Below are 22028 nucleotides of genomic sequence, written 5' to 3' on the forward strand. Positions count from 1 at the left end.
GCTGTGGCTACCTCTGTGTCGGCAGTCGGCAGGCAGTCCGTCCATCCATAATTGTATTATTATTATAATATATACCACCTAACCGTGGTTTTTTTTTCATTCTTTATACCGTCGTCATAGTGTCATACTAGTTGTTACGAGTATACTACTATCTCTTTATCAACCAGTGTACAGTGCGGTAGTTCACGGCTGTGGCTACCTCTGTGTCGGCAGTCGGCAGGCAGTCCGTCCATCCATAATTGTATTATTATTATAATATATACCACCTAACCGTGGTTTTTTTTTCATTCTTTATACCGTCGTCATAGTGTCATACTAGTTGTTACGAGTATACTACTATCTCTTTATCAACCAGTGTACAGTGCGGTAGTTCACGGCTGTGGCTACCTCTGTGTCGGCAGTCGGCAGGCAGTCCGTCCATCCATAATTGTATTATTATTATAATATATACCACCTAACCGTGGTTTTTTTATACCACCTAACCGTGGCAGTCCGTCCATAATTGTATACTAGTATCCAATCCATCCATCTCCATTGTTTACCTGAGGTGCCTTTTAGTTCTGCCTATAAAATATGGAGAACAAAAAAGTTGAGGTTCCAAAATTAGGGAAAGATCAAGATCCACTTCCACCTCGTGCTGAAGCTGCTGCCACTAGTCATGGCCGAGACGATGAAATGCCAGCAACGTCGTCTGCCAAGGCCGATGCCCAATGTCATAGTACAGAGCATGTCAAATCCAAAACACCAAATATCAGAAAAAAAAGGACTCCAAAACCTAAAATAAAATTGTCGGAGGAGAAGCGTAAACTTGCCAATATGCCATTTACCACACGGAGTGGCAAGGAACGGCTGAGGCCCTGGCCTATGTTCATGGCTAGTGGTTCAGCTTCACATGAGGATGGAAGCACTCAGCCTCTCGCTAGAAAACTGAAAAGACTCAAGCTGGCAAAAGCACCGCAAAGAACTGTGCGTTCTTTGAAATCCCAAATCCACAAGGAGAGTCCAATTGTGTCGTTTGCGATGCCTGACCTTCCCAACACTGGACGTGAAGAGCATGCGCCTTCCACTATTTGCATGCCCCCTGCAAGTGCTGGAAGGAGCACCCGCAGTCCAGTTCCTGATAGTCAGATTGAAGATGTCAGTGTTGAAGTACACCAGGATGAGGAGGATATGGGTGTTGCTGGCGCTGGGGAGGAAATTGACCAGGAGGATTCTGATGGTGAGGTGGTTTGTTTAAGTCAGGCACCCGGGGAGACACCTGTTGTCCGTGGGAGGAATATGGCCGTTGACATGCCAGGTGAAAATACCAAAAAAATCAGCTCTTCGGTGTGGAGGTATTTCACCAGAAATGCGGACAACAGGTGTCAAGCCGTGTGTTCCCTTTGTCAAGCTGTAATAAGTAGGGGTAAGGACGTTAACCACCTCGGAACATCCTCCCTTATACGTCACCTGCAGCGCATTCATAATAAGTCAGTGACAAGTTCAAAAACTTTGGGTGACAGCGGAAGCAGTCCACTGACCAGTAAATCCCTTCCTCTTGTAACCAAGCTCACGCAAACCACCCCACCAACTCCCTCAGTGTCAATTTCCTCCTTCCCCAGGAATGCCAATAGTCCTGCAGGCCATGTCACTGGCAAGTCTGACGAGTCCTCTCCTGCCTGGGATTCCTCCGATGCATCCTTGCGTGTAACGCCTACTGCTGCTGGCGCTGCTGTTGTTGCCGCTGGGAGTCGATGGTCATCCCAGAGGGGAAGTCGTAAGCCCACTTGTACTACTTCCAGTAAGCAATTGACTGTTCAACAGTCCTTTGCGAGGAAGATGAAATATCACAGCAGTCATCCTACTGCAAAGCGGATAACTGAGTCCTTGACAACTATGTTGGTGTTAGACGTGCGTCCGGTATCCGCCGTTAGTTCACAGGGAACTAGACAATTTATTGAGGCAGTGTGCCCCCGTTACCAAATACCATCTAGGTTCCACTTCTCTAGGCAGGCGATACCGAGAATGTACACGGACGTCAGAAAAAGACTCACCAGTCTCCTAAAAAATGCAGTTGTACCCAATGTCCACTTAACCACGGACATGTGGACAAGTGGAGCAGGGCAGGGTCAGGACTATATGACTGTGACAGCCCACTGGGTAGATGTATGGACTCCCGCCGCAAGAACAGCAGCGGCGGCACCAGTAGCAGCATCTCGCAAACGCCAACTCTTTCCTAGGCAGGCTACGCTTTGTATCACCGCTTTCCAGAATACGCACACAGCTGAAAACCTCTTACGGCAACTGAGGAAGATCATCGCGGAATGGCTTACCCCAATTGGACTCTCCTGTGGATTTGTGGCATCGGACAACGCCAGCAATATTGTGTGTGCATTAAATATGGGCAAATTCCAGCACGTCCCATGTTTTGCACATACCTTGAATTTGGTGGTGCAGAATTTTTTAAAAAACGACAGGGGCGTGCAAGAGATGCTGTCGGTGGCCAGAAAAATTGCGGGACACTTTCGGCGTACAGGCACCACGTACAGAAGACTGGAGCACCACCAAAAACTACTGAACCTGCCCTGCCATCATCTGAAGCAAGAAGTGGTAACGAGGTGGAATTCAACCCTCTATATGCTTCAGAGGTTGGAGGAGCAGCAAAAGGCCATTCAAGCCTATACAATTGAGCACGATATAGGAGATGGAATGCACCTGTCTCAAGTGCAGTGGAGAATGATTTCAACGTTGTGCAAGGTTCTGATGCCCTTTGAACTTGCCACACGTGAAGTCAGTTCAGACACTGCCAGCCTGAGTCAGGTCATTCCCCTCATCAGGCTTTTGCAGAAGAAGCTGGAGGCATTGAAGAAGGAGCTAACACGGAGCGATTCCGCTAGGCATGTGGGACTTGTGGATGCAGCCCTTAATTCGCTTAACAAGGATTCACGGGTGGTCAATCTGTTGAAATCAGAGCACTACATTTTGGCCACCGTGCTCGATCCTAGATTTAAAGCCTACCTTGGATCTCTCTTTCCGGCAGACACAGGTCTGCTGGGGTTGAAAGACCTGCTGGTGACAAAATTGTCAAGTCAAGCGGAACGCGACCTGTCAACATCTCCTCCTTCACATTCTCCCGCAACTGGGGGTGCGAGGAAAAGGCTGAGAATTCCGAGCCCACCCGCTGGCGGTGATGCAGGGCAGTCTGGAGCGACTGCTGATGCTGACATCTGGTCCGGACTGAAGGACCTGACAACGATTACGGACATGTCGTCTACTGTCACTGCATATGATTCTCTCAACATTGATAGAATGGTGGAGGATTATATGAGTGACCGCATCCAAGTAGGCACGTCACACAGTCCGTACTTATACTGGCAGGAAAAAGAGGCAATTTGGAGGCCCTTGCACAAACTGGCTTTATTCTACCTAAGTTGCCCTCCCACAAGTGTGTACTCCGAAAGAGTGTTTAGTGCCGCCGCTCACCTTGTCAGCAATCGGCGTACGAGGTTACATCCAGAAAATGTGGAGAAGATGATGTTCATTAAAATGAATTATAATCAATTCCTCCGCGGAGACATTGACCAGCAGCAATTGCCTCCACAAAGTACACAGGGAGCTGAGATGGTGGATTCCAGTGGGGACGAATTGATAATCTGTGAGGAGGGGGATGTACACGGTGATATATCGGAGGGTGAAGATGAGGTGGACATCTTGCCTCTGTAGAGCCAGTTTGTGCAAGGAGAGATTAATTGCTTCTTTTTTGGGGGGGGTCCAAACCAACCCGTCATATCAGTCACAGTCGTGTGGCAGACCCTGTCACTGAAATGATGGGTTGGTTAAAGTGTGCATGTCCTGTTTTGTTTATACAACATAAGGGTGGGTGGGAGGGCCCAAGGATAATTCCATCTTGCACCTCTTTTTTCTTTTCTTTTTCTTTGCATCATGTGCTGATTGGGGAGGGTTTTTTGGAAGGGACATCCTGCGTGACACTGCAGTGCCACTCCTAGATGGGCCCGGTGTTTGTGTCGGCCACTAGGGTCGCTAATCTTACTCACACAGCTACCTCATTGCGCCTCTTTTTTTCTTTGCGTCATGTGCTGTTTGGGGAGGGTTTTTTGGAAGGGACATCCTGCGTGACACTGCAGTGCCACTCCTAGATGTGCCCGGTGTTTGTGTCGGCCACTAGGGTCGCTAATCTTACTCACACAGTCAGCTACCTCATTGCGCCTCTTTTTTTCTTTGCGTCATGTGCTGTTTGGGGAGGGTTTTTTGGAAGGGCCATCCTGCGTGACACTGCAGTGCCACTCCTAGATGGGCCCGGTGTTTGTGTCGGCCACTAGGGTCGCTTATCTTACTCACACAGCGACCTCGGTGCAAATTTTAGGACTAAAAATAATATTGTGAGGTGTGATGTGTTCAGAATAGGCTGAAAATGAGTGTAAATTATGTTTTTTGAGGTTAATAATACTTTGGGATCAAAATTACCCCCAAATTCTATGATTTAAGCTGTTTTTTAGGGTTTTTTTAAAAAAACACCCGAATCCAAAACACACCCGAATCCGACAAAAAAAATTCGGTGAGGTTTTGCCAAAACGCGGTCGAACCCAAAACACGGCCGCGGAACCGAACCCAAAACCAAAACACAAAACCCGAAAAATTTCCGGCGCTCATCTCTAGCGATCAGTTCAGTGCTTGTCGTTCCTGGTTTGACGTCACAAACACACCCAGCATTCGCCAAAACACTCCTCCGTTTCTCCAGCCACTACCGCAATTTTCCCAGAAACGGTAGCATTTTTTCAAACACTCCCATAAAACGTCCAGTTTCCGCACTGAAACACCCACTTCCTGTCAATCACACTCGATCTCCAAAACGAAGAAAAATCCTCGTAATGCCGTGAGTAAAATACCAATCTCCATAGCAAATTTACTTGGCGCAGTCGCAGTGCGAACATTGCACATGCGCAATTAGCGGAAAATCGCTGCGATGTGAAGAAAATTACAGAGCGCACAACTCGGAATGAGGGCCAAAGTTCCAGCAGGAAAGTGTCTCATTGAGGGGGGAGCTGTCCAGCAAGGGAGGTGCTGAACCTGCTGACTGCATACAGCAGGAGCTAAAGGTCTCTCTGCCTTCTGGGTAAATAAATTGGACTCATATCTGTAAAGCTACAGTATAAAACATATATGTATATACAGAAGTTGTGATGTAGCCAATAGCAACCAGTCAAATTCTAGCTATTATCTTCTAGAATGTGCTAGATAAATGATAAGTAGAATCTCATTGTTTGCTATGGGCCATATCTACACTTCTATAAACCTGCACTTTAGTAAATATGCCCATATACTGTATCTTGTGAGCCTCTTGTATCTTGCAGAAACCAGGGAAATCTTGTCAAAATAAAAAACCCACAAGCTTTGTTCCCGACACTGAACTGTCACTTGGGTCGGTGACGTCCAAAGGATTGAACAAAGTCACACTGAGTGATTTGAGCTGTCGCACCACTGTAATTATTCCTATGAAAGTGTCCACTAGAGACCTTGGGGGTCATTCTGAGTTGATAGCTAGCTGCTTTTGGTCGCTGCGCAGTGATCAGGTAAAAAAATGGCACTTCTGCGCATGCGTATGCGGCACAATGCGTACGCGCGTTGTACTATTACAACGAACGATGTAGTTTCACACAAGGTCTAGCGAAGCTTTACAGTCGCACTGCTGGCCGCAGAGTGATTGACATAAAGAGGGCGTTTCTTGGTGTCAACTGACCGTTTTCAGGGAGTGTTCGTAAAAAGGAAGGCGTGCCAGGAAAAACGCAGGTGTGGCTGTGCGAACGCAGGGCGTGTTCGTGACGTCAAAACAGGAATTGAATAGTCTGAAGTCATCGCAAGCGCTGAGTAGGTCTGAAGCTACTCTGAAACTGCACAAAATTATCTTGTAGCCACTCTGCGATCCTTTCATTCACTTCTGCTAAGCTAAAATATACTCCCAGTGGGAGGCGGCTTAGCATTTGCACGGCTGCTAAAAACTGCTAGCGAGCGATCAACTCGGAATGACCACCCATGTTGTGCGGCTTACGTGAAATATGTGACATACAGCATTTACAGTGTGAACTTGGATGCAGAATGTGCAAACTACATACAGTAGGCAGTAGCAGCACCCCCAGACATGATTTAATTTCCACAGTTTCCTTATTGGCTCTAGAATTCAGAATTAGTACTAGTGCAGTAGTTTTTCTCCCATTTGCACCGTCCCTTGGGCCTGATCGCTGTTGTGTGAATTTGCATAGTGGGTGATTGTTGAATGACTGCGCATGCGTGTGCACCGCAATGCGCAAGCGTGACACCAAACAGCGACTGAATGTTGCAAAAATGTCGATCACTAAGCGAACGCAAGGTGATTGACAGGTGGCAGACATTTGTAGGTGGTAAGTGGGCGTTTTCTGGGAGTGTCAGGAATAATGTGGGCATTCCCAAGTGTTTTCAGGGACGGTGTGTGTGACGTCAGCCTGATTCTGTTGCACTGTAGGAGTAAGTCCTGGGCTACGCAAAGACTGCACAGACTGGGAACATCATTCGATGGTGAGTGAGTTGCGAACGGATTTGCAGCTTTCCGCTGTCTGGCAAAGTTTTCACACGGTGTACACATGCATTCTCACACTTGCACGGGGTGGGTTTTCACTCTCTATGGGTGACGGCTATCTGATCGTAGACTTCTGCAAATTTGCATAGGAGCGATCAGGTCTGAATTAGGCTCCTTATTCAGCTAGTCTGGCAGCTTATCCAGTCACCACTGAAAGGTGGTCATTCCGAGTTGTTCGCTCGCAAGCTGCTTTTAGCAGCATTGCACACGCTAAGCCGCCGCCTACTAGGAGTGAATCTTAGCTTATCAAATTTGCGAACGAAAGATTCGCAATATTGCGAAAAGACTTCTCTGTGCAGTTTCTGAGTAGCTCGAGACTTACTCTTCCACTGCGATCAGTTCAGTGCTTGTCGTTCCTGGTTTGACGTCACAAACACACCCAGCATTCGCCAAAACACTCCTCCGTTTCTCCAGACACTCCCGCAATTTTCCCAGAAACGGTAGCATTTTTTCAAACACTCCCATAAAACGTCCAGTTTCCACCCTGAAACACCCACTTCCTGTTAATCACACTCGATCTCCAAAACGAAGAAAAATCCTCGTAATGCCGTGAGTAAAATACCAATCTCCATAGCAAATTTACTTGGCGCAGTCGCAGTGCGAACATTGCACATGCGCAATTAGCGGAAAATCGCTGCGATGCGAAAAAAATTACAGAGCGCACAACTCGGAATGAGGGCCAAAGTTCCAGCAGGAAAGTGTCTCATTGAGGGGGGAGCTGTCCAGCAAGGGAGGTGCTGAACCTGCTGACTGCATACAGCAGGAGCTAAAAGTCTCTCTGCATTCTGGGTAAATAAATTGGACTCATATCTGTAAAGCTACAGTATAAAACATATATGTATATACAGCAACAATAAAGAACCCAGTCTTATTTTAAATAAGGAAAATACAGGACCCCACTCCAGGTGCATTATCTGCCAGACACCCCCACACCTTTCTTCCCTAGTTTATTACTACTACGGGTATATTTACTAAAGTGAGGGTTTATAGAAGTTGTGATGTAGCCCATAGCAACCAGTCAAATTCTAGCTATTATCTTCTAGAATGTGCTAGATAAATGATAAGTAGAATCTCATTGTTTGCTATGGGCCATATCTACACTTCTATAAACCTGCACTTTAGTAAATATGCCCATATACTGTATCTTGTGAGCCTCTTGTATCTTGCAGAAACCAGGGAAATCTTGTCAAAATAAAAAACCCACAAGCTTTGTATCCTGACACTGAACTGTCACTTGGGTCGGTGACGTCCAAAGGATTGAACAAAGTCACACTGAGTGATTTGAGCTGTCGCACCACTGTAATTATTCCTATGAAAGTGTCCACTGGAGACCTTGGGGGTCATTCCGAGTTGATCGCTAGCTGCTTTCGGTTGCTGCGCAGTGGTCAGGTAAAAAAATGGCACTTCTGCGCATGCTTATGCGGCACAATACGCACACGTGACGTACTATTACAACAAACTATGTAGTTTCACACAAGGTCTAGCGAAGCTTTTCAGTCGCACTGCTGGCCGCAGAGTGATTGACATGAAGTGTGAATCACCAAGCGTTTCTTGGTGTCAACTGACCGTTTTCAGGGAGTGTTCGTAAAAAGGCAGGCGTGCCAGGAAAAACGCAGGTGTGGCTGTGCGAACGCAGGGCGTGTTCGTGACGTCAAAACAGGAATTGAATAGTCTGAAGTCATCGCAAGCGCTGAGTAGGTCTGAAGCTACTCTGAAACTGCACAAAATTATCTTGTAGCCGCTCTGCGATCCTTTCATTCACTTCTGCTAAGCTAAAATATACTCCCAGTGGGAGGCGGCTTAGCATTTGCACGGCTGCTAAAAACTGCTAGCGTGCGATCAACTCGGAATGACCACCCATGTTGTGCGGCTTACGTGAAATATGTGACATACAGCATTTACAGTGTGAACTTGGATGCAGAATGTGCAAACTACATACAGTAGGCAGTAGCAGCACCCCCAGACATGATTTAATTTCCACAGTTTCCTTATTGGCTCTAGAATTCAGAATTAGTACTAGTGCAGTAGTTTTTCTCCCATTTGCACCGTCCCTTGGGCCTGATCGCTGTTGTGTGAATTTGCATAGTGGGTGATTGTTGAATGACTGCGCATGCGTGTGCACCGCAATGCGCAAGCGTGACACCAAACAGCGACAGAATGTTGCAAAAATGTCGATCACTAAGCGAACGCAAGGTGATTGACAGGTGGCAGACATTTGTAGGTGGTAAGTGGGCGTTTTCTGGGAGTGTCAGGAATAATGTGGGCATTCCCAAGTGTTTTCAGGGACGGTGTGTGTGACGTCAGCCTGATTCTGTTGCACTGTAGGAGTAAGTCCTGGGCTACGCAAAGACTGCACAGACTGGGAACATCATTCGATGGTGAGTGAGTTGCGAACGGATTTGCAGCTTTCCGCTGTCTGGCAAAGTTTTCACACGGTGTACACATGCATTCTCACACTTGCACGGGGTGGGTTTTCACTCTCTATGGGTGACGGCTATCTGATCGTAGACTTCTGCAAATTTGCATAGGAGCGATCAGGTCTGAATTAGGCTCCTTATTCAGCTAGTCTGGCAGCTTATCCAGTCACCACTGAAAGGTGGTCATTCCGAGTTGTTCGCTCGCAAGCTGCTTTTAGCAGCATTGCACACGCTAAGCCGCCGCCTACTAGGAGTGAATCTTAGCTTATCAAATTTGCGAACGAAAGATTCGCAATATTGCGAAAAGACTTCTCTGTGCAGTTTCTGAGTAGCTCGAGACTTACTCTTCCACTGCGATCAGTTCAGTGCTTGTCGTTCCTGGTTTGACGTCACAAACACACCCAGCATTCGCCAAAACACTCCTCCGTTTCTCCAGACACTCCCGCAATTTTCCCAGAAACGGTAGCATTTTTTCAAACACTCCCATAAAACGTCCAGTTTCCACCCTGAAACACCCACTTCCTGTCAATCACACTCGATCTCCAAAACGAAGAAAAATCCTCGTAATGCCGTGAGTAAAATACCAATCTCCATAGCAAATTTACTTGGCGCAGTCGCAGTGCGAACATTGCACATGCGCAATTAGCGGAAAATCGCTGCGATGCGAAGAAAATTACAGAGCGCACAACTCGGAATGAGGGCCAAAGTTCCAGCAGGAAAGTGTCTCATTGAGGGGGGAGCTGTCCAGCAAGGGAGGTGCTGAACCTGCTGACTGCATACAGCAGGAGCTAAAGGTCTCTCTGCCTTCTGGGTAAATAAATTGGATTCATATCTGTAAAGCTACAGTATAAAACATATATGTATATACAGCAACAATAAAGAACACAGCATTATTTTAAATAAGGAAAATACAGGACCCCACTCCAGGTGCATTATCTGCCAGACACCCCCACACCTTTCTTCCCTAGTTTATTACTACTACGGGTATATTTACTAAAGTGAGGTTTTATAGAAGTTGTGATGTAGCCAATAGCAACCAGTCAAATTCTAGCTATTATCTTCTAGAATGTGCTAGATAAATGATAAGTAGAATCTCATTGTTTGCTATGGGCCATATCTACACTTCTATAAACCTGCACTTTAGTAAATATGCCCATATACTGTATCTTGTGAGCCTCTTATATCTTGCAGAAACCAGGGAAATCTTGTCAAAATAAAAAACCCACAAGCTTTGTATCCTGACACTGAACTGTCACTTGGGTCGGTGACGTCCAAAGGATTGAACAAAGTCACACTGAGTGATTTGAGCTGTCGCACCACTGTAATTATTCCTATGAAAGTGTCCACTAGAGACCTTGGGGGTCATTCCGAGTTGATAGCTAGCTGCTTTTGGTCGCTGCGCAGTGGTCAGGTAAAAAAATGGCACTTCTGCGCATGCGTATGCGGCACAATGCGTACGCGCGTCGTACTATTACAACGAACGATGTAGTTTCACACAAGGTCTAGCGAAGCTTTTCAGTCGCACTGCTGGCCGCAGAGTGATTGACAGGAAGTGGGCGTTTCTTGGTGTCAACTGACCGTTTCCAGGGAGTGTTCGTAAAAAGGCAGGTGTGCCAGGAAAAACGCATGCGTGGCTGGGCGAACGCAGGGCATGTTCGTGACGTCAAATCCGGAATTGAATGGTCTGAAGTGATCGCAAGCGCTGAGTAGGTCTGAAGCTAATCTGAAACTGCACAAAATTATCTTGTAGCCGCTCTGCGATCCTTTCATTCACTTCTGCTAAGCTAAAATATACTCCCAGTGGGAGGCGGCTTAGCATTTGCACGGCTGCTAAAAACTGCTAGCGAGCGATCAACTCGGAATGACCACCCATGTTGTGCGGCTTACGTGAAATATGTGACATACAGCATTTACAGTGTGAAATTGGATGCAGAATGTGCAAACTACATACAGTAGGCAGTAGCAGCACCCCCAGACATGATTTAATTTCCACAGTTTCCTTATTGGCTCTAGAATTCAGAATTAGTACTAGTGCAGTAGTTTTTCTCCCATTTGCACCGTCCCTTGGGCCTGATCGCTGTTGTGTGAATTTGCATAGTGGGTGACTGTTGAATGACTGCGCATGCGTGTGCACCGCAATGCGCAAGCGTGACACCAAACAGCGACAGAATGTTGCAAAAATGTCGATCACTAAGCGAACGCAAGGTGATTGACAGGTGGCAGACATTTGTAGGTGGTAAGTAGGCGTTTTCTGGGAGTGTCAGGAATAATGTGGGCATTCCCAAGTGTTTTCAGGGACGGTGTGTGTGACGTCAGCCTGATTCTGTTGCACTGTAGGAGTAAGTCCTGGGCTACGCAAAGACTGCACAGACTGGGAACATCATTCGATGGTGAGTGAGTTGCGAACGGATTTGCAGCTTTCCGCTGTCTGGCAAAGTTTTCACACGGTGTACACATGCATTCTCACACTTGCACGGGGTGGGTTTTCACTCTCTATGGGTGACGGCTATCTGATCGTAGACTTCTGCAAATTTGCATAGGAGCGATCAGGTCTGAATTAGGCTCCTTATTCAGCTAGTCTGGCAGCTTATCCAGTCACCACTGAAAGGTGGTCATTCCGAGTTGTTCGCTCGCAAGCTGCTTTTAGCAGCATTGCACACGCTAAGCCGCCGCCTACTAGGAGTGAATCTTAGCTTATCAAATTTGCGAACGAAAGATTTGCAATATTGCGAAAAGACTTCTCTGTGCAGTTTCTGAGTAGCTCGAGACTTACTCTTCCACTGCGATCAGTTCAGTGCTTGTCGTTCCTGGTTTGACGTCACAAACACACCCAGCATTCGCCAAAACACTCCTCCGTTTCTCCAGACACTACCGCAATTTTCCCAGAAACGGTAGCATTTTTTCAAACACTCCCATAAAACGTCCAGTTTCCGCACTGAAACACCCACTTCCTGTCAATCACACTCGATCTCCAAAACGAAGAAAAATCCTCGTAATGCCGTGAGTAAAATACCAATCTCCATAGCAAATTTACTTGGCGCAGTCGCAGTGCGAACATTGCACATGCGCAATTAGCGGAAAATCGCTGCGATGCGAAGAAAATTACAGAGCGCACAACTCGGAATGAGGGCCAAAGTTCCAGCAGGAAAGTGTCTCATTGAGGGGGGAGCTGTCCAGCAAGGGAGGTGCTGAACCTGCTGACTGCATACAGCAGGAGCTAAAGGTCTCTCTGCATTCTGGGTAAATAAATTGGACTCATATCTGTAAAGCTACAGTATAAAACATATATGTATATACAGCAACAATAAAGAACACAGCATTATTTTAAATAAGGAAAATACAGGACCCCACTCCAGGTGCATTATCTGCCAGACACCCCCACACCTTTCTTCCCTAGTTTATTACTACTACGGGTATATTTACTAAAGTGAGGTTTTATAGAAGTTGTGATGTAGCCAATAGCAACCAGTCAAATTCTAGCTATTATCTTCTAGAATGTGCTAGATAAATGATAAGTAGAATCTCATTGTTTGCTATGGGCCATATCTACACTTCTATAAACCTGCACTTTAGTAAATATGCCCATATACTGTATCTTGTGAGCCTCTTGTATCTTGCAGAAACCAGGGAAATCTTGTCAAAATAAAAAACCCACAAGCTTTGTATCCTGACACTGAACTGTCACTTGGGTCGGTGACGTCCAAAGGATTGAACAAAGTCACACTGAGTGATTTGAGCTGTCGCACCACTGTAATTATTCCTATGAAAGTGTCCACTGGAGACCTTGGGGGTCATTCCGAGTTGATAGCTAGCTGCTTTTGGTCGCTGCGCAGTGGTCAGGTAAAAAAATGGCACTTCTGCGCATGCGTATGCGGCACAATGCGTACGCGCGTCGTACTATTACAACGAACGATGTAGTTTCACACAAGGTCTAGCGAAGCTTTTCAGTCGCACTGCTGGCCGCAGAGTGATTGACAGGAAGTGGGCGTTTCTTGGTGTCAACTGACCGTTTCCAGGGAGTGTTCGTAAAAAGGCAGGTGTGCCAGGAAAAACGCATGCGTGGCTGGGCGAACGCAGGGCATGTTCGTGACGTCAAATCCGGAATTGAATGGTCTGAAGTGATCGCAAGCGCTGAGTAAGTCTGCAGCTAATCTGAAACTGCACAAAATTATCTTGTAGCCGCTCTGCGATCCTTTCATTCACACTTCTGCTAAGCTAAAATATACTCCCAGTGGGAGGCGGCTTAGCGTTTGCACGGCTGCTAAAAACTGCTAGCGTGCGAACAACTCGGAATGACCACCCATGTTGTGCGGCTTACGTGAAATATGTGACATACAGCATTTACAGTGTGAACTTGGATGCAGAATGTGCAAACCACAGATAACAGGTGTGCAGCATTATAGAGTACCAAGGAGCCAAATCAGACCCTGGTGCTGACGTGCAAAAATCTATATGAAGCCATTTCTGCACATCTGCACATGTGTGTATGCCGATACAAGCATGGGCAAGATATTAAATTGCATTCTCTTCAGAACGCAGTTTAAGACCTAGAAGGGTGCAGGAATAGGGTGTTGATGCCACATTTTGTGTGCGTTGATGCTCCGTTTAAGGGGTGTGGTATGGACAACACAGGCATGTCCAGACCGTTAACACAGCAGCCGCTGCTTGACATCACACACAACCGCTGCGACTCTTAACATGGCAGATAGCCGCCTGCATTCACATTTTTTGCGCACATCTACAATCAAGTTTGAATTACGCTCCAAGTCCATAGTAATAAGTGCTACACACCCCTGGGCACACGCTACTGTATTTTGACACATGCCACTAAGTAAAATAAAAATGAATCTAAATATATAATATATACAAGGTGTGTGTATGTGCGCGCGCGCGCGTGCGTGTATATATATATATATATATATATATATATATATATATACACACATTTGTACGTAAAAATATGTTGGTATATATACACATAAGAATATTTCTAGATTTATACAGATACATACACATCACCTAACTGTGCAGAATGAATCAGGACTTTTGTTGCTACTCAATAACATAAATATATACTGTATATCATCTAAATGTTCCAGTCCTATGAAAACTAAGTAACGCAGGTGATTACATATGTACTGTGTATGTCCCTCCATAATCGGCCTCTATCACCTGCTAGTTTTCTGTGGCTTGCACTCGGGTGATGAATATTATTGATACAGTACTTGTAGTCATTATATATGTTTTTGTTACTTTGCCAGACATTTCCCTCTCTGTTCAGGATACATTGTGACAAAATAAAGGTTGTGCTGAGTTAAACAGATCTATAAACCCCACATGAAAGGCCAGCAATAAAAGTACAGTCCTGCGGTGTCACACAATTAGGACCCCATGAAATGCTGCTCTGCACTCATTGGGTAGGCAGATTTTATTGTATGGAATATGCAGATTAACCCCATGATCTGCCATATATATAAGAGGCTCAAAGTCAGTGCATGAAAATCCTGGACACTGCAAATCGCTGGTTTATAACCATGGGCAAGGTAACAGGACCCCTTACTCTGTATATTACAGTTACTCTCTGTGTAGTCCAGTCTTAAGGCCTCGTGCAGATGTATCATTATGTTTTGGATTATGTTTCATTTTATTGATACTGTTTTTCTGGTGGGTTTTTGCATTCAGTCCTTTACATCAGGTTTAAAGGAATATGGAGCCTGACACAGGGACTGTAGTTGCAAATCTTTATGCAGCAGCTGTGCGGAAATATGTAAATGGCGCTGCTTCCTGGATTTGCACTGGTGGCACTACAAATCCCAGCGGCTGTGTACAAGGATGCAGAATCCATCACAGATCAGTCAAGTTTTATACAGCCGTTACGGTTGCGACAGACGTGAATTTTTGCTGCCACTCCCCCATTACCTACCCCAAAAGATGCCTGACTGTCAGTCGCTTTGCCAATAAATCCTCACTGAGGCCACCATCGCGAGACCATTTGGCACATGCGCAATGTGACATAGACGCATGCGTAGATCGATAAACACTCAACTGCGACAACTATGAACCAGGTCCGTTATGCATGAATATATATTTGGAAATACTGTTTTGTTTGATGAGAATTGGCTAACAATAAAACCAACCACTGACTGATGTACACCTGATCTTCTTTCAGGCTTTTATTAGATCAAGTTCCATCTGTCCCTCTTTTTTCCCTGTGGTCACCGTGTTAGTATGGACTGGGTATGGGATAGCGGCAGTGATGATGCTGGTGGTCAGAATATGGACATCAGCACCCTGAATGCCAAAATCCCATCAGGAGCCAGTAAATACACCAACCCTGACCCTACTCCTATCTCTGACCTCCCTTCCTGCAGCTTAACCCTAACCCTATGCCTAACCCTATCCCCCCTTCATGCAGCCTAATCCTCCCGCAGCCTAACCATAATCCCCTCACAGTCTAACCCTAGCCCCCCTCACAGCCAACAATAACCCTCCCTTCCCACAGTCTAACCCTAAACCTCCTGTACCCTAACCCTAACCTCCCCTCCCACAGTCTAACCCTAACCCTCCCACAGTCTAACCCTTACCTTACTCTTAGCCCCCACTTCCTGCAGCCTAACCCTCCCGAAGCCTAACCCCCTCACAGTCTAACCCTAGCCCCCCTCACAGCCTAACAATAACCCTTCCTTCCCACAGTCTAACCCTAAACCTCCTGTACCCTAACCCTAACCTCCCCTCCCACAGCCTAACCCTAACCGCCCCCACAGTCTAACAATAACCCTCCCTTCCTACAGCCTAACCCTAACCTCCCCTCCACAGTCTAACCCTAACCCTCCCGCAGCCTAAACCTAACCTGTATCCTGCAGCCTAACCCTCCCCTTCCATAGTCTAACCCTAACCCTCCCACAGCCTAACCCTTACCCTACTCTTAGCCCCCACTTCCTGCAGCCTAACCCTCCCGAAGCCTAACCCTAACCCCCCACACAGCCTAAAAATAACCCTACCTTCCCGCAGCCTAACCCTAACCCTCCTGTAGCCTAACCTTAATCTCCCCTCCCACAGCCTAACCCTAACCCTACTCTTAACCCTGTAGCCTAACTCTCCCGCAGCCTAACCCTAACCTCCCTCACAGCCTAACCCTCCTGTAGCCTAACCCTAACCCTAAACCCCCTCACAGCCTAACCCTAACTCACCTGTACCCTAACCCTAACCTCCGCTCCCACAGCCTAACCGTAACCGCCCCCACAGCCTAACAATAACCCTCCCTTCCTACAGCCTAACCCTAACCTCCCCTCCACAGTCTAACCCTAACCCTCCCGCAGCCTAACCTAACCTGCACCCTGCAGCCTAACCCTCCCCTTCCATAGTCTAACCCTAACCCTCCCACAGCCTAACCCTTAGCCTACTCTTAGCCCCCACTTCCTGCAGCCTAACCCTCCTGAAGCCTAACCTTAACCCCCCTCACAGCCTAAAAATAACCCTCCCTTCCCGCAGCCTAACCCTAACCCTCCTGTAGCCTAACCTTAAACTCTCCTCCCACAGCCTAACCCGAACCCTACTCTTAACCCTAACCCCACCTTCCTGTAGCCCAACTCTCCCGCAGCCTAACCCTAACCTCCCTCACAGCCTAACCCTCCTGTAGCCTAACCCTAACCCTAAACCCCCCTCACAGCCTAACCCTAGCTCACCTGTAGCCTAACCCTAAACCCCCCTTCACAGTCCAACACTAAACCTGCCTTCCCGCAGCCTAACCCTCCTGTAGCCTAATCCTAACCTGCACCCCTGCAGCCTAACCCTCCCCTCCCATAGTCTAACCCTCACTGGCATTCGTCAGGACTCCAGCTGTCAGTGAGGGATTCCTGCTGTTGGGATTCCAGCTGTTGGGTTTCTAGCTGTTGGGATTTCAGCTGTTGTGATTCCGGCTGTTGGGATTCCAGCACCAGTCTTCTGACCACTGGCATCTCATCCATTAGAATTCCAACTACATCCTGTTAATACTTATATACGGTACAGTTTCAGGGCACCCAATATATTATCTGCTTGGCAAAGTCATCATCATCATCCCTTGTATCAGAAGAGTCGTCTAGTTACAGTATGCTGCGTGTGCTTTAAATCTTGAGTTGTGTTTTCATCCCCAAATCTCTGCAGGTATAAAAGCGATTTTTTTTACAATGAAATCAGATCATAAAGTGGGATGCGTTCAAGACGCCGCCAGACGGAATCCCAGCGGTCGAAATACCGACGCCGGAATTCCGACAGCCACAATCCCGAAATATTCTCCCTCCGTGGGTGTCCACGACACCTATAGAGGGAGAATATAATAGTGTGTCGAGCGTAGCGAGGCTAGTGAAGCGAGCCCGCAAGTGGCTGCGTTCCGCTCGCCACCCCTGTCGGGATTGTGTGGTCGGGATTCCGCCGTTGGTATTTCGACCGCCGGGATTCTGGCCGGCGGCATTTAGTACTGATCCCCATAAAGTAATCCTAATTTAATTATTTTACCATTTCGAGTTTTTGCATCTAATGTTTGTTAAAAATAGAGTTCCAAACAGTAAAAAAAAAAAAAAAATCCAAATTCCTTATAGAACTGATAATCAAAAATTGACAATTTGTGTTCCAATGAACTGCTAATAGAATTTTCATAACTTGATTTAACATTTATTTAATTGCAGATCATTTTTTACGAAGACAGGAACTTTCAAGGAAAGTCCTATGAAAGTTCTGGGGACAGCGCAGATCTACATTCATTTCTCCCCCGCTGCAACTCAATCCGGGTACTGACCGGCTGCTGGGTGATTTACGAACGTTCTAACTACATGGGACACCAGTACTACCTGAAGAAGGGAGAATATCCTGACTACCAGAGCTGGCTGGGTCTGAATGACTCCATTAGATCTTGTCATTCAATTCCACAAGTAAGTTCTCCTGTTGTGTGGTCTATGAATATCGGTTTTGCTACTGCGTACGTGTGAAATCCCTAAAATTTGTGTACACACAGAGGAGGTGTCAGAAATGTACTGGGTGTTCCTGAGCAGTGACTGGTAGGCGGAGCTGGATTAAGGCTTTGAGGGGGCCCAAAAGAGCTATATTTGGGAAGCAGGCATCAGTTTCTTGTGTACAAACAATGGTAGTTGCTCGGTCATTCCTGGATATAATTATGTATCAGCTGCTGGAAAGGGGGAGGGGTCACAGACAAACAGACAGAAGGGGGGGGGGGTTTGCAAATCTCACCGCTAAATTTCCCTTCAGCACACTAAAAATTACCTGTAACCATACCTTAACCTATCTGGTAATAGACATTCAGAAAAAAGGTTTACACATGTTTGCAAGGCATTGAATGGGAGCAGTATTTGGAAGGCATACTGTTCCTTGTAGTGCCAATGTGAGATCCTGGGGGTGGCTCCTGGGTAAGTTAGCTCTCTGTCTGGATGTGTTTTAGTAAAAGCCTTTATCAGGAGGCCTACTGTGACAAATTACATGGCCCTATGTGGGCCCTGCTATTATGTAGTGTAAGGACTGCCGATATCAGAGAAGCCTTGAAGTGGCACAGCAGCTAAACATGTGTTTGCAAACATGTGTAAACTAATTATCAGAATTTCTATTACAAGATAGGTTCAAGTATGGTTACAGGTAATTTTTAGTGTGCTGAACCGAAATGTAGGGGAGGGATTTGCAACCCCCCCCCCCCCCTCTTTGTCTGTTTATCAGGTTCTTGTGTGCAAGCCTTCAGCACGTACATGAAGAGGGAATGTGGTTACACCACACGCCCTCATTTCATGTCAAGCAGGGTGCATGTACAGTACATCCCTTACCCAGCTGCTGGGCTGCACCTTGCCTCACCTGGAAAGCAAGGGAGAGCGTTCTCTCCCTACCGTTCTTCCCCACTGGACACTGCAACCAACGCATAATATATACACATACATACAGTCCCCCTGAAAGAGGGAGCCCTAGGACTATGTTCTCCCCCAACACCACCTTTAATCTGGCTCTGTATTGTGTCACAGGTGTGTCGCTGAAGTGGTTGCATACACTAATTAGGTAAGGATCACTATTGTGATCCTCAGCACAGCTTCCCAGTGAATCGGGAAACGGCGCATGCACAGAACTGGCCCTGCAATTACATTGCAGTAATGGAATCACCTCTGCCGGATAGACAGGTAGAGGTGTTTGCAGGGAAGGATGGCGTGAAGGCAGCCAGCATTGGTGGAAAAGTTTTCTGGGAGAGGAGAGGCCAAGTATTGCTCGCAAGATACAGTTTCCTCGGCCTCGCAAGCGCCCAGCGACGTCAAGCCTGAGTACGCAGAGGCTTACACACAATCAAAGTGAGAGACAGAGCTTTAACTAGACATTTTTCTGCCCTGTGCCAAAAAAGATTAGTGCCGCCCCCAACTTGATATATAGGGACAGTGGGCGCCCAAAAAAATGGCAAGTATCACTGAGACAGGGTGTGAACATAGTATACCCAGTTCAAATTATGCCACATAGTGGTGCAACACTAATTACATTACACCACACAGTAGTGTCTCTTATTCCCGTTACGCCACACAGTAGTACCCCTTACACATTATGCAATGCAGTAGTACCCCTTACACATTATGCCACACAGAAGTGCCCCTTACACATTATGCCACTCAGTAGTACCCCTTATTCCCGTTACACGACACAGTAGTACCCCTTACACATTATGCCACACAGCAGTGCCCCTTACACATTATGCCATGCAGTAGTACCCCTTATTCCCATTACACCACACAGTAGTACCCCTTACACATTATGCCACACAGCAGTGCCCCTTACACATTATGCCATGCAGTAGTACCCCTTATTCCCGTTATACCACACAGTAGTACCCCTTACACATTATGCCACACAGCAGTACCCCTTACACATTATGCCACACAGCAGTGCCCCTTACACATTATGCCATGCAGTAGTACCCCTTATTCCCGTTACACCACACAGTAGTACCCCTTACACATTATGCCACACAGCAGTGCCCCTTACACATTATGCCATGCAGTAGTACCCCTTATTCCCGTTACACCACACAGTAGTACCCCTTACACATTATGCCACACAGCAGTGCCCCTTACACATTATGCCATGCAGTAGTACCCCTTATTCCCGTTACACCACACAGTAGTACCCCTTACACATTATGCCATGCAGTAGTACCCCTTATTCCGTTACACCACATAGTGGTACCCCTTACACATTATGCCACACAGTAATGCCCGCTTACTAATATTTGTTATGGACAAATCAAGTCAGACAGTAAATTCAGTTGAATGGGACATCTACTGAATATGAGCCGATGTAATGACGCCCAAATTCGGCGGCTGAGCGGGATGTCAGGCGAACTCAGACATTTTCTTAAAGGGGCATCTTTTACAAGACAAAACCATACCTTGTAAGTGATTGCCCCTTTAAAAAGTGCCCGAGTTCAGGCCTCATTACATTCGGCCCTTACGTATGCTGCAGTGGTAGCCCAATAACACTGCACACCAGCACTATTGCTAACTCTAGGATTAATATGAACCGTGTCCACTGTGTCAGATTACTTTGGTATAGCTCCCCTCCCCCTAATATGCTGTCAGAGCCCCCGGCCCCTTAACCTTTGGCTTAATTTACTAATTTTGCAGACACGTGCAGAGGCGCCAAGGCCGTGGTGAAGCGTTGGGAGTCAGTACTCAGTAGAGACCGGCCATGTGAGGAAGTAAAGAGTTATGCAGGCAGTGCGGCCGCTGGGACCATTGACTAGCGCAGTCCGCCAGCCACCAGAGGAGGGTAGTGATGGCCTTGAGCAGCCAGGAACATAACGAATGAGCATGAAGATCATGAATTATCCTTTGCAACAGATGCTTACTCCTCAAAGAGGTCCGTAGCGGCCATGCATCAGGGGCAGCAGTGACCAAACCGCCCTCCCAATGGTGGCCCCGCACACACAAAGCATTACATCAGACATATACATATGGAGCCCTGCTCATCTATCCCTTTAATAGGATTAACTGAGCCAGGACTGTCGGACTTAATCCCCTGCTGTATTGTTCTCTCTGTATTGTATTGTAGCTGAGAACAATAGATGAAAGGCTTATGCTAATAAGACTTGGTGCACCATGGTGCACCAGAGAAGGCTAGATGATCAAGGCTCCATCTGTATGCTCTGAATAAATCCTACTGTAGGAAACTTTACAATTGGGAAAAATCCAGTAACCAGAACAATATTGAGAATTTGGTATAATACAATATCCTGGCTGGTACATTATATATTACAGTGTTAGTAGCTTTTTTGAAATCTAATTTCCCATTTTGTGATACAATGTTCCTTTTACAGCATCATGGCTCTTACAAAATAAGACTGTACGAGAGAGAGGACTTCCGTGGCCAAATGAAGGAGTATGTAGGCGACTGCTCTAACATCCATGAAAGCTTCGGGGTACATGATGTGTTGTCCTGCAATGTTCTGGAAGGATACTGGATCCTCTTTGAGCAGCCTGGCTTCCGGGGAAACCAATACTTCCTGAGGCCCGATGAGTACCGGAGATACAGTAACTGGGGAGCCTCAAATTCCAGAGTTGGATCTTTGAAAAGAATAATGGATTTCTATTGAGTAGAACATACTCTGACCTGTGTTTCCTCACAATAGAGATAAAAACAATTGTCTTTTAATTATTATTTACTTGCAATAAATGGAATTCATGTAAATCCCCAGCGCTTCTGTTTTTATTACTTTCTAAGAGTTTCTAGGGGTTAGGGATGGTATCCCGGCTGTTGAAAATGCCGACCGGGGTGGGGCGATTATCTTACGCCTCCCCTGTCCCTTTCTCTAACCCTAACCTGTTTGGGTGGCAGATAGGGCTCACCAGGTGTGGTGGGTATGGCTTCTCCTCCCTATAGTGCCTAACCCTAACCCTCCCCTAACCCTAACATTGACCCCAATACTTACCTTCGGGATATCGGTGGTAGGTGCTCTCTAGTCATGTTGCAAACCTTTAAGAAACTGTAAC

General features: G+C 46.6%; 1 protein-coding gene across 1 annotated transcript; it reads left to right on the plus strand.

Annotated features, from left to right (window-relative positions):
* Positions 1-14561: 14561 nt before the first annotated feature.
* On the plus strand, positions 14562-21631 carry LOC134943275 (gamma-crystallin 1-like). The gene is made up of 3 exons (XM_063932214.1): positions 14562-14570; positions 17694-17936; positions 21356-21631. Exons 1-3 carry the CDS (start codon positions 14562-14564, stop codon positions 21629-21631), a joined length of 528 nt encoding a protein of 175 aa, XP_063788284.1.
* The last annotated feature ends 397 nt before the right edge of the window (positions 21632-22028 follow it).

Source organism: Pseudophryne corroboree, chromosome 7 (genome assembly GCF_028390025.1).
Source record: "Pseudophryne corroboree isolate aPseCor3 chromosome 7, aPseCor3.hap2, whole genome shotgun sequence".
Classification (NCBI taxonomy): Eukaryota; Metazoa; Chordata; class Amphibia; order Anura; family Myobatrachidae; genus Pseudophryne; species Pseudophryne corroboree.

What these genes read in the sequence shown, in the direction of transcription:
- LOC134943275 (XM_063932214.1), top strand. An exon ending in CTTGTCATTCAATTCCACAA is followed by an intron (nt 17,937 to 21,355) that starts GTAAGTTCTCCT and finishes TTCCTTTTACAG; the next exon opens with CATCATGGCTCTTACAAAAT.